The following is a 13,641-nucleotide window of genomic DNA, read 5'->3' on the forward strand; positions in this document are numbered from 1 at the left end:
TGTGCGTGAAAAAAATACCAGAGTTGGGAACCCACACAGCAACACGCTTTCAGTGCCTTTATCTTTTGGGGTGAATGAAAATAACATTTTATTTATTTTTTTTTAAGGACAGAGTTTGGACAAAACAGACAGTCAGCTGCTGTGAGCACTTTTCTGGGGAAAACCAGCAAGTTTGATGCTGTATTGGATCTCTTCAAGAAGAGAAGGAAGGCTGTGCCACCATACAGTGTGACCTGGACAGGCTGGAGAGTTGGGCAGAGAGGAACCTAATGAAGTTCAACAAGGGCAAGTGTAGGGTCTTGCATCTGGGGAGGAATAACGTCATGCATCAGTACATGTTGGGGGCTGACTTCCTTAAGAGCAGCTCTGTGGAAAGGGACCTGGGACTCCCAGTGGACAACAGGATGACCATGAGCCAGCAATGTGCCCTGGTGGCCAAGAAGGCAAATGGCATCCTGGGGTGCATCAAGAAGAGTATGTTTATTCCAACCATAGACATGGCACTGTTTTATACCAGCTAGGAGAACAAAGCCATTACCCACCCCTTGAACTTCAGCATTTCTCAGCTGCGATATGTCTTTCTCAAGTGGCCATTTAAAACAAACAGGCATAACAAGAAGGAGGAGATGCTGGGACAGCTACAGAAAAAGGGTCGTAAATAAATAAATCCCACTGGTATTCAACTCCTCAGCAACAGGGCTGCCAGTGGTCAACACTTTCTAAGAGAATAATAACAATAATAATGATGAATAAATAAATCAGACCTTGCTCCAGCTAAAGTTTCCCACTTTTCATCACTCAGAAGACTGTCCCAAACCTTGCGTCATCCAGAGATTATATGGACCCCAAACAAAGTCCAAGCAGCATTTCTTCTTTGAAAACCCTCAGGCCCCTTTTGTTAACCTAGAGCTCAATTCAGTCTGTGGCAGACTCCTGCTCTTGCCAGGTCACCTCCCAGAAGGAAGAAGAACAGATGTACTGAGCTGCTGGATTACATACACACAAGGGAATACAGATTCAACAACAGCAACCTGATCCAGAATTAGTAAGCAAATTAATTTTAAAAAAACAAACCAAACAGAAATCTTCCATTACAGCCAGGGAAAGATTATTGTGTGTTGTGACTCTTACAGGGGATGACACATTTTGGAGGAGAGTGGGGGAAACATCAGCGTATTTAAACACAGGCAACTTCTCATAATGCAACAGTCTACAGCAGACTCGCTCAGGATATTCTCATCGCAGGATTGAAGGGCACAAGTAGAACAGAGTCTGCTAAAGTGATACAAATAACCAAGATGGAAGAACACGACTCATTTCAGATACAGAAATGTTTAATGGCGTTAAAGTGCTACTTTAATGGGGACCATATGCTAACATTTAAACACAATTCCACTGCACTGCTAAACATGGTTGTCTTTATTTTTTTTATTTTATTTTACCTCTTTTTGCCCAACCCTACCTAAAACAATAAAATAAAATCTAAAGGACTGAAATTAACAACCCATTCAAATCAGCAATAAGTTATGAATTTTATAAAGCATTTTTCCTTTTTTTTTTTTTTCTTAGTAATGAGGGGTAGTTAAATTACTTAAGGATATACAAAGTCTCAAACAATGCCATAGGTGAGGACTCTATTAAGGTTTTTAAAACTTGGAAAACAAAATAATCCTGGCCATTAAAAAGACAAAAATAAAAAAAGCAAAGCCCTCAAAGTGCAGGTTAGAATGCTCGTCTCTGAGAAAATTAGAAAAACATTTGCTATAATAGCTCTTAACAGCACCTGCACAGACAAGATGGCAAGGCCCTTGGGAACAGGACGTGCAGTAAAAACGTTACATTAACATGAGAGACGTGCTGAGCTTAACTAGGTTAACTACTGGACTGGAACTTCAAAAGTCAGCAAAGGGAATGATTCTAAAAAGAAAACCAAAGAAACCCCCACCAAACCTGGCCTCTTCCAGCTAGCACAGCCTTCATCCATTGTGTGCATGGCAAAAAGCATCTTTGCATTTCATTGGGTCAAGTGCTTCATCAAAACAGAGATCTTTTCATGGCATAAATTCATATAAAAGACATCTAAGGTTTCATATGGACGAGCTCTAAAAAGACGCATCAGACTTGGGGTGTTTTCCCTCCCAACACATTTACAAATGTTTATCAAAAAATCTCTTCAAATAAAAAGGTCATAGTGGCTCAGTATCTGGGCATGACTTTCTGGCATATCACCTCTCATATGTGCTGGTTTCTTTCTGTCCTCAGCTGGTTGTGTGCCTGCGTATGAGCACGCATCTACCGGGAGATCTGCTGTCAGTGTCACAGCCTGAGGCATGACACAGCCCATGATGTGCTGGTAGATTACAAGTGTGTACCTCTTGCTTTAGCCACGCATCAGAGGTACTTGCTTTTTAAATGATGTCCAAAAGAAAGCTGAGCTGAATGGTGTTCTCTCCTGAACATCTCTCTTTGCCGCCCCTCTCTCTCTGGGCACAGAATGAGACATTAATCATTATGATCACTGTTATTCCTAGGCTACATAAGCCTTCTTAGATTTCCTAGTACATTACGACAGCATTGGATTGTGATAAACTGTAGGACACGGTCCTTTTAGGACCAGAAAAGCTCTTCAGAAGGGCCTCAACTAGGTTGTTCAACCCGAATGCAATATAAGAAATTCTGACATTTCTCAGATCTCATGACAGAAAGAGAGGGATGAGTCTCTAGTATCCTCTTTCAAACAAATAAATTCAAAAGAAAGTGTTTCACCACTAAGGTCTAGATCCAGGTCCCACAGAAACAAATGGCTTTCAGTGACTTCAAAGGGACTAGTGTTTGGCCTAACTTTTTGCCAGCAGGAATTGAGATTGGTAACGTGACCAAGTGAACACATGTGGGTTTCTGTGGAGGCTTCCTTTACCCGAAAAGCTTTATATACAGGTCTCTCCAGGACTAGCTGTCAATATGTCATTTCTGAAAGAGGATACTGGCATCTACGACCCAGTTTATTAACCTCAGTGAAATCATTCTCCCTGCACTCTTGTCTCACTTGGTTCTAGGAAGCAAACGAGAGCTTGACACTGGCACTGGAGTAACCCTCGTCACTCCCAATACTCTGCAAGCTGCTGTGATCATCAATGTCACTGATGCTGGTTGTGCTGATATTGTCCACTTCTCCATGGGAGAACTCTGTGCTTTCAACGTCCACTTCAATCTCTTCTAAAAAGAAAAATGAGAGAAATGCACACAGGTTAGCACCACAGATCCAACTGCTCCCTTCAAGCCAGCAAGCTGCCAGGACTCCCCCAGTCAGGGATGAAGCAGCAGTCCAGCAGGAAGACTTGCAGTGTTCTCCCTTGGAGTGGGATGGGCTGTTGACAAGATTTATAGAAAGACTTGACAGCAGCTTGGACTTTTTCCTCAGGGCTTGGCAAAGGGATTTGACTCCTCCAGGGTGCAGGCCACGTATCAGCATAGGTGGGCCACCCCATGCACTGAACTTGTTCTGCTACCTCTTTCTTTGGAGCTCTACTACCCCGGCAACAAAGAGATAAAACAGAGGGCAACAGAGAAAATGGAGCATGAAATTTACCCTGAAATGTACTACTTGCTTGATATCATGTTGCCAAAGCTGGTATCACTAATACGGGGCATTACAATGCATTACTATGGGGACCGGGGTTACTCTCAGAGATGCTCTGTGGATTTTAGAACATAAATCTTATTTTTAAGAATGACTTAGAAAGCAGAGACCTAGGTAACCAGATATCTTGGTTCCCATACCATTTAGGAACTTTCCAAAAGGACTTTTTTTTTTTTTTTAAACTACAGACTCACATCCAAACTATACAGCATCTTTGGGTCTGTCATTAGGTATCAAACCATCTATTGTACCTAAATATCTCTCCACAGCTGAGATATTTTAAAAGAAAGTTATCTGAATTCAGTTAGCTATTCAGATCATCTCTATTCAGTTTTAACTAAGACTATGAGTTCTATGAGAAGCTTGTGAAAAAAAAGCAGGGGGGATGTAGAATGACTCCATGAATTTTAAAAGGCAATTTGCTTGGTTCTGTTTGCTTGGTTATACCATGCTACCTTTGTTATACTGTGGCCCAAATACAGAATGAGAAGCTGGATGCTGCTTTGCAACATCTGTTTCAGTCCCACTAATACCTTCTTAGATTTTCCTCTTTGTGCTGCTGAGAGATTCAGTAGACCAAGGAGCACAATGGATATCTCAACTTTACCATCAGGTATTTAGCTACCATCTTGTGGTCACATTATTGTTCCTTACTAATGCTTCAGCATTTTGAAGTGCTTTTCAGAGAAACAGGTCATTTTAAATGCCACAGAAATCAGCTCTAGTTGACAATAACAACACTTCTTCCAGACTTCATGCAAAATACTAAATTCTCCATATATATGTACATATGTGAGTGTGTATATATATATATGTGTGTGTGTGAGCAAAATTGGTAGCCTAAATACCAAAGGCAGTAAGAAGGGGTTAGCTGAGAGACAAGAAATGGATGAATCTCATGCCCTTATTTTTGCAGAGTCCTGGGGATTCAGTGCTAGTTCAGCAACACCCACCTCGCTCCGAGTCCGAGCGATCCGAGGAAATGGTAGATCCAATGCTGTCCATTCGTATTCGCTCTATCTCCTGAGGACCCTGTAGTTGTTCCAGTCTTCTCTTTAGGAATCTGTGTTCTCGTTCCAGGTTCTCAAGCTGGTGTTGGCTTCTCCTGTCAGTCTCTTCAAGTTTCTGACATGACCAAATATGACTCAATAATTAGTTTCATCCTTTTCCCCTTCCCTCCCACCTCCACTGCCCAGCCACCTGATTTGCTTAGAAGTTCCCAGGTCCCAGAAGGATTTAAGCTGCAAAAGAGCCTGGAATCAAGCTGCCTTGCAGTCTCCAACAACAATGCCATCTCCTCACATCTTTTCCACCTCCCAAGTACTGATAAGTCATACACATTAGTATAAAAAGTCTCTAAGGACAGAGGCTCTCCAGGGGAAACAATTTGAATTGCAGCAGTTTGTGGGTCATTCCACATGGGTTCAGCCACTTGCATTACCCAATCTGTCCACGAAGGGGCCTCAATTCCCTTAACCAAACCAATTCAGGGTTATGATCCACTGTAACATAAAAACGTGCCCTGGGAGTTCTGTATTCCTTGCTGCATGGTTTAGTAGGATTTCTCAGAAACAGTTTTCTATTCAGTAAGAGATTTACATAACCTACTACAGATTTCTTTGATCACAGCTGGGAAATCTACCAGGGCACTGTTCTTTGTTTCCTACAACAAGCACATTGCATAAGGAGTCATTTCAGGCTAACTCTGTCCCTTCGGCAGTGCTTTTTCTCCTTCACCACCCATCCTCCCGCCCGCTATCCTGACCTGCAACAAAGCACTTCAGCCTCTTCCAGATACTAACAATGCTGCATTTTCTTTTCATGCTTTGCTCTGCCAAAAGTGAAAGAGCACTGGGCTAGCTGGCAGGTTCACACATGAAACCTCAGCAAGCCAATGCTGTCTCACACTCTTGTGGTTTGTGCTAATGCTTCAGCAGGGGAAACTCACTAGCACATCAGAAAAAAAAAGCTGCATTTCCCATCAAAATGCATTCAACAGTAAGTATGTTTTTCTTTAAAGAGATGCAGCTGTCAATGAACGATCACAAATCACAATACAGAACAAGACCCCTGCTCCCCAAATCAATCATTTCCATAGTTAATGGAGTTCATTACGGACTCTTCCAACAGTGTGGCTTGCAGCAATGATAAATGATTGACCAAAGGGGCAAAGCTTGCTTGACTTTTTTTTTTTTTTTAAAAAAGGTGTTAGTCTCCTTCAACCGAGTTACCTCTAGGCAGCAAGTGTGAGCAATTGAATTGCACCTCCCAACAGCCCAGATTGAAAACAGTTGGGAAAAGCAGCTCTTACCTTGATATGTGCTTTGGCTTTGTTGAGCAGCCCAAGCGTTGTATGCCTGGTGCAGTCTGGTCCTAGCGGTATCAGAACTTTTAAGCGTTCTAGACACAGGCGGAGGTGAGCTCGGCTGCAAGGGGAGAAGAGGAGGTTCAGAGCTATGCTTTCAGAAAGGGAATGTAATTTCCTTCTCTACTTCCCTCCTACGAGGCAGTTTTCATGTCTCCCTCTTTCCACACATCACAAGATTCCCCACAGGTACCAGGACAGACTGCCACTAAACTATTTACACTGCAAACATTAGCTGCTCTCCAATACTTGCATTATTGCTAACCTCTGACAGACACTGTTTATTTTCTTGCTGTCTGAAGTGATAATCTGACTCATCTGGATGAACTTTGTGCAGGAGTAAGGCACACAGGCAAATGGCACAAGTATCTCGTGGGTTTCCTCTATCTCTCTCTCAGCTATTTGCTGTCTGTTTTGTTGAGAAGAACTTTTGTGAAAGCTGTTTTGAATGACTGCTACCCCGCACGCACTTGTGCGTTGCTGGCTTGGGGACATTTGCTATAAACTGATCTAAGCACCGTCCTTTTGCACAAAATTGAGAAGATTCATGACAAAAATGGTCAGCCCAAAACACCCAAACAATCTTCCACAATATGGAAACACGTTCTGGGGAAAGTGGTTTAGGCAGCAGTGGCAAAGCATATCATCCGCAGGCTGCACAGGAAAGCTGTTCCCGCTGTCTCCTCTTCTGTATCACGTATGCAGGAATGAACAGCAGATTTATGGACGACTATCAAGTGTGGGTTGCCTTTTTCCCCTCCCTCTCTCTTTCCCAGACATTAATGATTTATGTCCAAACTTGTCATCCCAGTCAATAACACAATGACATCAGCTCCACCATTCACATGTAAGAAACACCGGTGCAAAAGAGTCCTGAAAGCCTATCCCTGCCCCTGCTCATGCACAAAGAAACTGAATCTTAGCCTGATCCATCTCTATGCAGGGGAATAAAAAAAAAAAAAAAAAAAGAAAAAAAGGAAAAAAAGGAAAAGAGCATGGACAGTTCATTTCCATTTGTTTTTCAAATTCACTATTGCATCCAGTTCGAAAGGGATGGGGGAGAGGAGTCTGTAATCAGGCAATTATGTCAGTGACAAGCAAGGATGATTAAGGGTGGAAGGGTCAGGGGTTTTGCTGATGAACTGTCAGTGCAGGGGACTGTTCACTAGTGGTGCTGTAGCTGTGAGCTCCTCACTGTTTCTATTATAAATCTCTTTACAAAGGGTCCATCATTCTGTCTCAAGAACAGCCACAGGGCTGTGCATGACCAGCAAGGGCCTTGAAGAACATGTGTTTTTCATTAAATATTAACATCCAGAGGGGTGGGAAAAGGGAGATCATAATCCAAAAATCAAACTGAAAAAATAGTAATCAGATCAATCTCATCTTTTACTTCTCATCTTGCTCTAGGGCAAACCCTATTGACATTAAATCCATATGACTGACATGGGGGGATTTTTTCTACCAGGAAGCCCATTTTCAATGTAGAGCTTGGTCAACAGGAGTTGTGTGCACCCAATACAGGTGTTTGCCCAATGTCTCATGACCTGTAGGGTCAGCAATGAAAAAGCATTGCTGGTTCATACTGGCACTATAGTTCATGTCATCTGATGGGAAATTAGACACTGACTTCCTGCAGCTAGAGAAAGGAGGAGGATCTTGTGGTTAAAGACATTCTGGGTTTTGAACCCACCTTTGGCTATGCAACAGATTTTCTGAGTGGCTGCAAAGGCAAGTTACCGAGTCAGAGCTGTCAGAGCGCAGCCATCAACCTGCAGCACAAAGCAGTATGTGTCTCTTACACTTCAATTTACAGGACCGGCCCATGTTAACAATGCAGCTTGAGCAGAGCTAAAGATGTGTCCACAGATCTGGGGACTGAGGAGCAGGGCTGGTTCCACCTAACAGGGGACTTGCTACAGAGCACCTGCTACAGGTAGGGACTGCAGAGTCCCCCCTGCCCTGCTGGGCAAGAGCAGCTCCCAGCCCATGGTGAAAACCAGATTATTTGTGCAACAGAAAACAAAAAGGTGGGGGAATCAACATCTAACCAGTGCCAAATGTATCACAACCCACTCCTGAATACACAGAGAAATGGACAAGATATCTGCAGCCTGAGCTTTGGGCTGAGTCTCAGCACTGGAGGCTTTACCAGAAAGTGGGGAAGGTGCTGCACCAGGAATGGCGATTCTTGGAACCAGCCATCAGCTTCGGGCAGCAGCGAGCACTGGCTGAATTGCTGAGACAGCAGTTAAAACGATGGCACTGATCTGCCACATCAAAAGCAAGGTTATGTGCAGACTCAGTGAGATCAACCATGTTAAGCACCTGAAAGCTATATGCAAAGATACAGCCATGTAACAGAACCCTGGACACTGAAACACTTCCCGTTGTGCCCCAGGACCACAGTGGATCAACAAAGCTTACTGCGCTCTGCAGGAGCTGACAAGGGCAGGGAGAGGACAAAGCAGTCAGAGGGTCTGTCCTCATGAGGACACTGGAGGAGCTGGCAGAGTTACCTCCCCAGCATGTGTGGCCCCAAAGCAGACGTTCCCCCAGTTCTGGATCCACACATTGGCTCTCAAAGCCCAGAAGATTGGCCCAGGCTCACGCATGCGGTTTTCAGAGAACCCACTCCTGCCAGCAGCTCTGCTGGCTGGTCACCAAAGGCCATGGCGGCCATGGCCCACAGCAGGGATGATGGCCTCTGCCGGCACACCAGGCATTGGGAGGGGACACTTGCCTGTGACAGAGGGTGTGAGTGCAAGCTGATAAGCTCAAGAGGGCACATAGCATGGCTCCGGCAATGAGTGTACTGCAGGGGTGGGTGGTGTTGGCTGAGCCGAAGCAGGTTTGGAAGAGGTTTGACCAAAGCAGTCAGTTCTGGGCTGCTGTTGGATTTTCCCCTTACACTGCACCCAGAGCTGAGCCCCACTGAGTTTTGATGCCACCGCAAATGTAAGATGCACTTGTATCTCCAACCACAGCCTAACCAAGGGAAATGCACAGGGCTTTATATTAGCATACAGCAGTGGGACAGCCTCAGTGCGCAGGCTGGAGCAGACCAGGGACAGTCAGGCCCTTCAGACCCAGCAGTCACCTCCTGCTGCTGGGGATGACACTGGTAGAGCTGCTCGGGAGGTCCCTCGCCCAGTGCGGCTGGGATAGCAAAGAGCAACCAAGCTCACAAACTGTTCTGGTACACAAGCATGTTACCTCTCTTCAGAGAGATCAAATCAAACAGCTTCCCCAGCTCTCTCCCCTCCGCAGTGTTCAATACTTTGCCTTTTTATTTTTAAAGTCTAACCTGGTCACAGTCCCTGACCTCTCTCAACTTCCAGCAGCCCAAGTGGACCATGATGGGTTCGTAAAGCACAGCGCACACAGGCAGGTCTGACACACTGATGGGTGGCTTCAGTAAAACCCAGAAATAAAACTCCAGATCTCAAAAGCATGACAGCAAACTAAGGTAAAAGACCATTTCAGAGAGAAAGCAATCACAAACCTATTAATCTTTCTTATCAAGTCCTGGAGCTGTACCTGGACAGCTGTAATCCTACAGATCAGGCCATGACATGAACATCTTTTCCCTTTGTTTACCTGGACTCTGTTGCAATGTGGCTTTGACAATGCTGCAGGCTCTTGCATTCAATGAAAATACCAGCATTGTGCAGGCTCCAGACAGAGCCAGACGGCTTTCCATGTAAACCACTGGATTATGCCAATATTTGACGCATCTGCCAATATCTGGAAAAACAAGTCTAAATGCCCATATTGTTATGTAACAGAGAAACAACCCAGGCTTGGCGCGAAGGGCTGCTGCGTCTCCCTGCCTTGATCCCAGGGAAGACAGAAGATGACAGAAGGAGAATTCCAGTTTCAGCCGAGGTCGAAGCCTTTGCACGCTAGCTACAAGGGAGATGGCAGAAACTGGAGCCCTTTCTCCTGCCTAAGTGGCCTTGGAAAAAAATGAGGCTCTCACAGCAGCACCCTGAGCATATAGTAAGTACTGGATGTGCTGAAGAAAGAATTCATGGAGGATTTGAAAGGAGGGGGCTCTCCTCTTTCCCCAGAGATCAGCCTGGTGCCACCCTCCTGCTCAGCCTAACGAAGGGGAAGATTCCTATTTGAGATTCCCACATGGGGCATCAGGGTGGCCAGAAAAGGAGCAAAGTATACAACAGGCTTCAGAAAACCAGAGCCTAACACGCACCTCTGTCCCAAAGAGCTGAGGACAGCCTTTTACCCTGTTCTACCTGGCAATTCTGGCTGGGACAGAGCCCCTCTGCCGCTTCTGCTTCCTCCCCTGTGCAGTGCCAGGAGAAGCCTAGAAGTAAGTTTCTCTGGGATGCGGAAGGTAAGTAGAGCAAGGATGCCCCCTCTTCTCTGCCAGGAGCTGCTGTGGGAAAAGGTACATCAGCCCTTAAACAGACGGGCCAGGAGACTGAAGCAGAAGAGGGATGAGCAAGCCCAGCTGCCTCACAGCCCTGCCAGCCGATCTGCAACAAGCTATACATGTGGAAGAAGGGGGTGCTGGCCCCAAAAATGGCAGCCCCACTGCTGCCCAGTGGGCATGTGCTGTTCTCCCCCTTTTCTCTTTGTGCCTGTGCAGCAGCTTCTGACTGTATTTGGATTATCTATTTCTACTCCCCCCAGCTCCCCTCCAAGCCTGAGCCCCCAGGCACCCTGTCCTGAGCCTCCATCAGAGAGGAGCCTGGCCCTTGCTCAGCGCAGCCCCTCCTTGCGCTTGGTTCTGCCTGGCTGCAGAGGGCTGTAATTTCACAGCCTGCTCTCCTCTCCAGCTCCCAATGACATCATCTGCTCTGATTATATAAAGCACGAGGAGGAAGCCTTTATTTATGCCTGCTTTTTGCTCACAGCTTCAGCTGTCTCATATGCACCCAAATCCCACTGCAGGAACTGGGCTCCCTTTTGCCTGGATCAAAACTGCAGTGCAGAAAAAGGTGTGGGTGCAAAAAAAAAAACAAAAATCCACGTTTCCTTCCCCCACTCCTCTGAGGCCATTTTTGAGGGGTTTGGGTAGGAATCAACCTACCCCACCACTCTACACCACAACAAGCCAGGCACAAAGCCATCAGCCTCTTCCCTGCCTGTGAGGTCCCTAGAGAGCTGAGGGACCTGTGGTGGCAGCTCCAAGCCCTGTGTCTGCTGGTCACAAAGGGGCTACACAGGGGCTAGCTACCTACCTCCAATGCCCGAGAAGCCCCCTGCCAGGGCCAGCCCCTGGAGAGACTGCAGCTTCTTTGCTAGGACAGGTTTTGGGTTTGTAGGTTTTTTTTTCCAGCTTCCACCATAGGCAGAAGCGATGGAAACTGATACAAGAAACTTTCTCTGCTGAGGGTTCAAACACAGGTGCACACTCAGCTCTGAAGCAGCAGGTTTACCACATTCAGCAGTATCCCCTAGTCAGACACTGCTGATAGACTTTGCTGAATCAAGGCCTGAACAGCTGCAAAACACACACACGCACACTCTTCCCATCTTTAAAAGATCAAGCCTCCCTCCCAGCAGGAAATGACCAACTCGCCTCCAGCAGCATTTAAAAATGCTGAATTCTGATTTTCCTATATTGAAAGAAAGGAGCATCTGAGGGAACAGAAAAGCGTTTCCCAGATATTTTTGTACTATGCCTGCAGGTCTATAGGGCTTGAATTCAACAGTGGATTTAAGCATGTGCTTAACATTAGGAATATGCTCAAGTCCCATTGAGGCTAAATCAGACACTTGATCTCCAAGAGATGTTAAAAAACCAGAACCAAACAAGAACCACCAAATGAACCAGCAGAAGGAAGATCCTAACATGGAAAAGGACATTATCATCCTTCCCCTCTGCCCTCCTCCTCTTCCCTCTACACCTTTTCAAAGTTGAGTCTAATTTAACCCTGAAATTAGAAACTTTGTTTGGATTTCAGAGCTAATAGATTGCTTAAAAAATTCAGGAGGAATCACTGGTTAAAGAAAGCAATTCCTGGAGAAATACAAGTGACCCCACATCAATAATTCATTGGATGAGAATGATTTTGAGATAAAAGTAATGAGAAACACATGCAAAACCCACAGGGCAGGGAAATTGGGGGAAAAAAATACAGTTTCCTTCTAAAAGCAATTCACAGGTCAGAAGCATGCTTATCTCTAACAGCCATCATATGGCAATGTTTTTTCCTTACTCCTGTCTCTAACCCCCAGTCCATCCCTCTCCGCAATAGTATCATTCCCTGCTTTACTGAATGCTTGTCTTCAGCGAAGGAAGAGGAGGTTTTGCCAAGCACCTGGATCAGGAGCAGCGAGGCAGCCGGGTGCTGGGGGCCAAGCTGGTGCTTTCTCTGCTGCAGAGCATTATGCAATTGCTGTGAGCCCTCCAGCCACACGCAATAAAGCTGCGGTGGCGTCCAGCCAGCCTGCAATAAACACACTCACACCCGCTCACCCCAATTCCACAGGACACCAGAGACGAGATGCACATTTTAGAAGGAAATCTGGCTCAGAAATATGCAGTTAAAAGTTAACAATCTCCACCTGAGCTGTGAAATCATTCAGAGCAAGCCTTGCTTTCTGATTTTAAATTATGTCTCTTCTCAGGATTATTTATTTCCCTGCATTTGCTCTGGGTTGAAGGAGATACTTGCTTATTTGCCTCTTTTGTTTCAAGTCAATTTCTACCTATGGCTCCCTGGCACGTATTTGTGTTGCAAATGCTAATAAAATGTACCATGAAAAAGTAATTGGGGAAAAAAGCCTTTAGATCTTTAATTTTTTTTATGCCTTTCTATCATTTAAGAGAAACAAAGAAATGAAAATTTAGGATCAACAATAAAAAGACTTGACAACATATTATAAATAGCAATTTAAAGGAACAAAAAAGTTCTATGGGCAACATTTTCAGCCTTATCTTAACCATACCAGATCTGTCCGCAAAAGTTAAAAGATGAGCATGCACCCAACTGTATTCTCAAACGAAGGGCAGATGAAAAACAAACCACAAATGAAGAGACCCACAATTAAACTATAGCAAAAACAATAATAGCAACAAAAACAAAAAATGAGGCAATGCAGCTTTGCAAAGTCACACAAATCAGCATACCTATGACTGGTGACAAGCTGCATAACTGGGAGATATCTGGTAGTATACTGCTTAAGAAAGCAGCATCCTGATTCAAGCCTATAATCAGAAATTAAATACAAACAGCAATGTATTGATGCATCCTGAAACAGTAATGTTTTGTCCAAAGACCACCTCAGTCACAAAACCAAGACAAGGTGCATTGGGAAAGGAAGCATCTTGCCAAAGAACTGAAATACTTGGGAAAAACCTGGCTGTTCTTACAGCAGGCAAACCCTTCCCCGCATCTGGAACAGAAGCTACAAACCTTAGGGTAAGCATAAAGCAATGATTTTAACTTAAATTACACATTGTACGCCTTGAAAGAGGCTCGTCTACAAACGCTGCCCTGACTATCCTCCTGAGCCCAGCACGGCCTTGCACCTCAGCACTAGCATATGGCCAAGCGCACCCCTACAGGCACACAGGAATTACCTCTACCCCCAGCTCTTCTAGATAGGAAGACTCATCACTGGTTTCAACTTTGGAAGAGCTTCAGGTTCTTGGCAAACAGAG

General features: G+C 45.1%; 1 protein-coding gene across 2 annotated transcripts in view; it reads right to left on the reverse strand.

The window, feature by feature from the left end:
* Positions 1 to 1,316: 1,316 nt before the first annotated feature.
* Positions 1,317 to 13,641, reverse strand: part of MXI1 (MAX interactor 1, dimerization protein) — a gene marked incomplete at its 5' end in the record, with an annotated part of 58,174 nt that continues 45,849 nt past the window's right edge. For both annotated transcript variants that reach the window (XM_082486385.1, XM_082486386.1), the window contains 3 exons: positions 1,317 to 3,216; positions 4,594 to 4,765; positions 5,952 to 6,066. In XM_082486385.1, coding sequence (XP_082342511.1) covers positions 3,053 to 3,216; positions 4,594 to 4,765; positions 5,952 to 6,066 — 451 coding nt within the window. In that variant the 3' untranslated portion in view covers positions 1,317 to 3,052. The remainder of the gene's footprint in view (positions 3,217 to 4,593; positions 4,766 to 5,951; positions 6,067 to 13,641) is intronic.

Source organism: Vanellus vanellus (assembly GCF_965231255.1).
Source record: "Vanellus vanellus genome assembly, chromosome: 7".
Classification (NCBI taxonomy): domain Eukaryota; kingdom Metazoa; phylum Chordata; class Aves; order Charadriiformes; family Charadriidae; genus Vanellus; species Vanellus vanellus.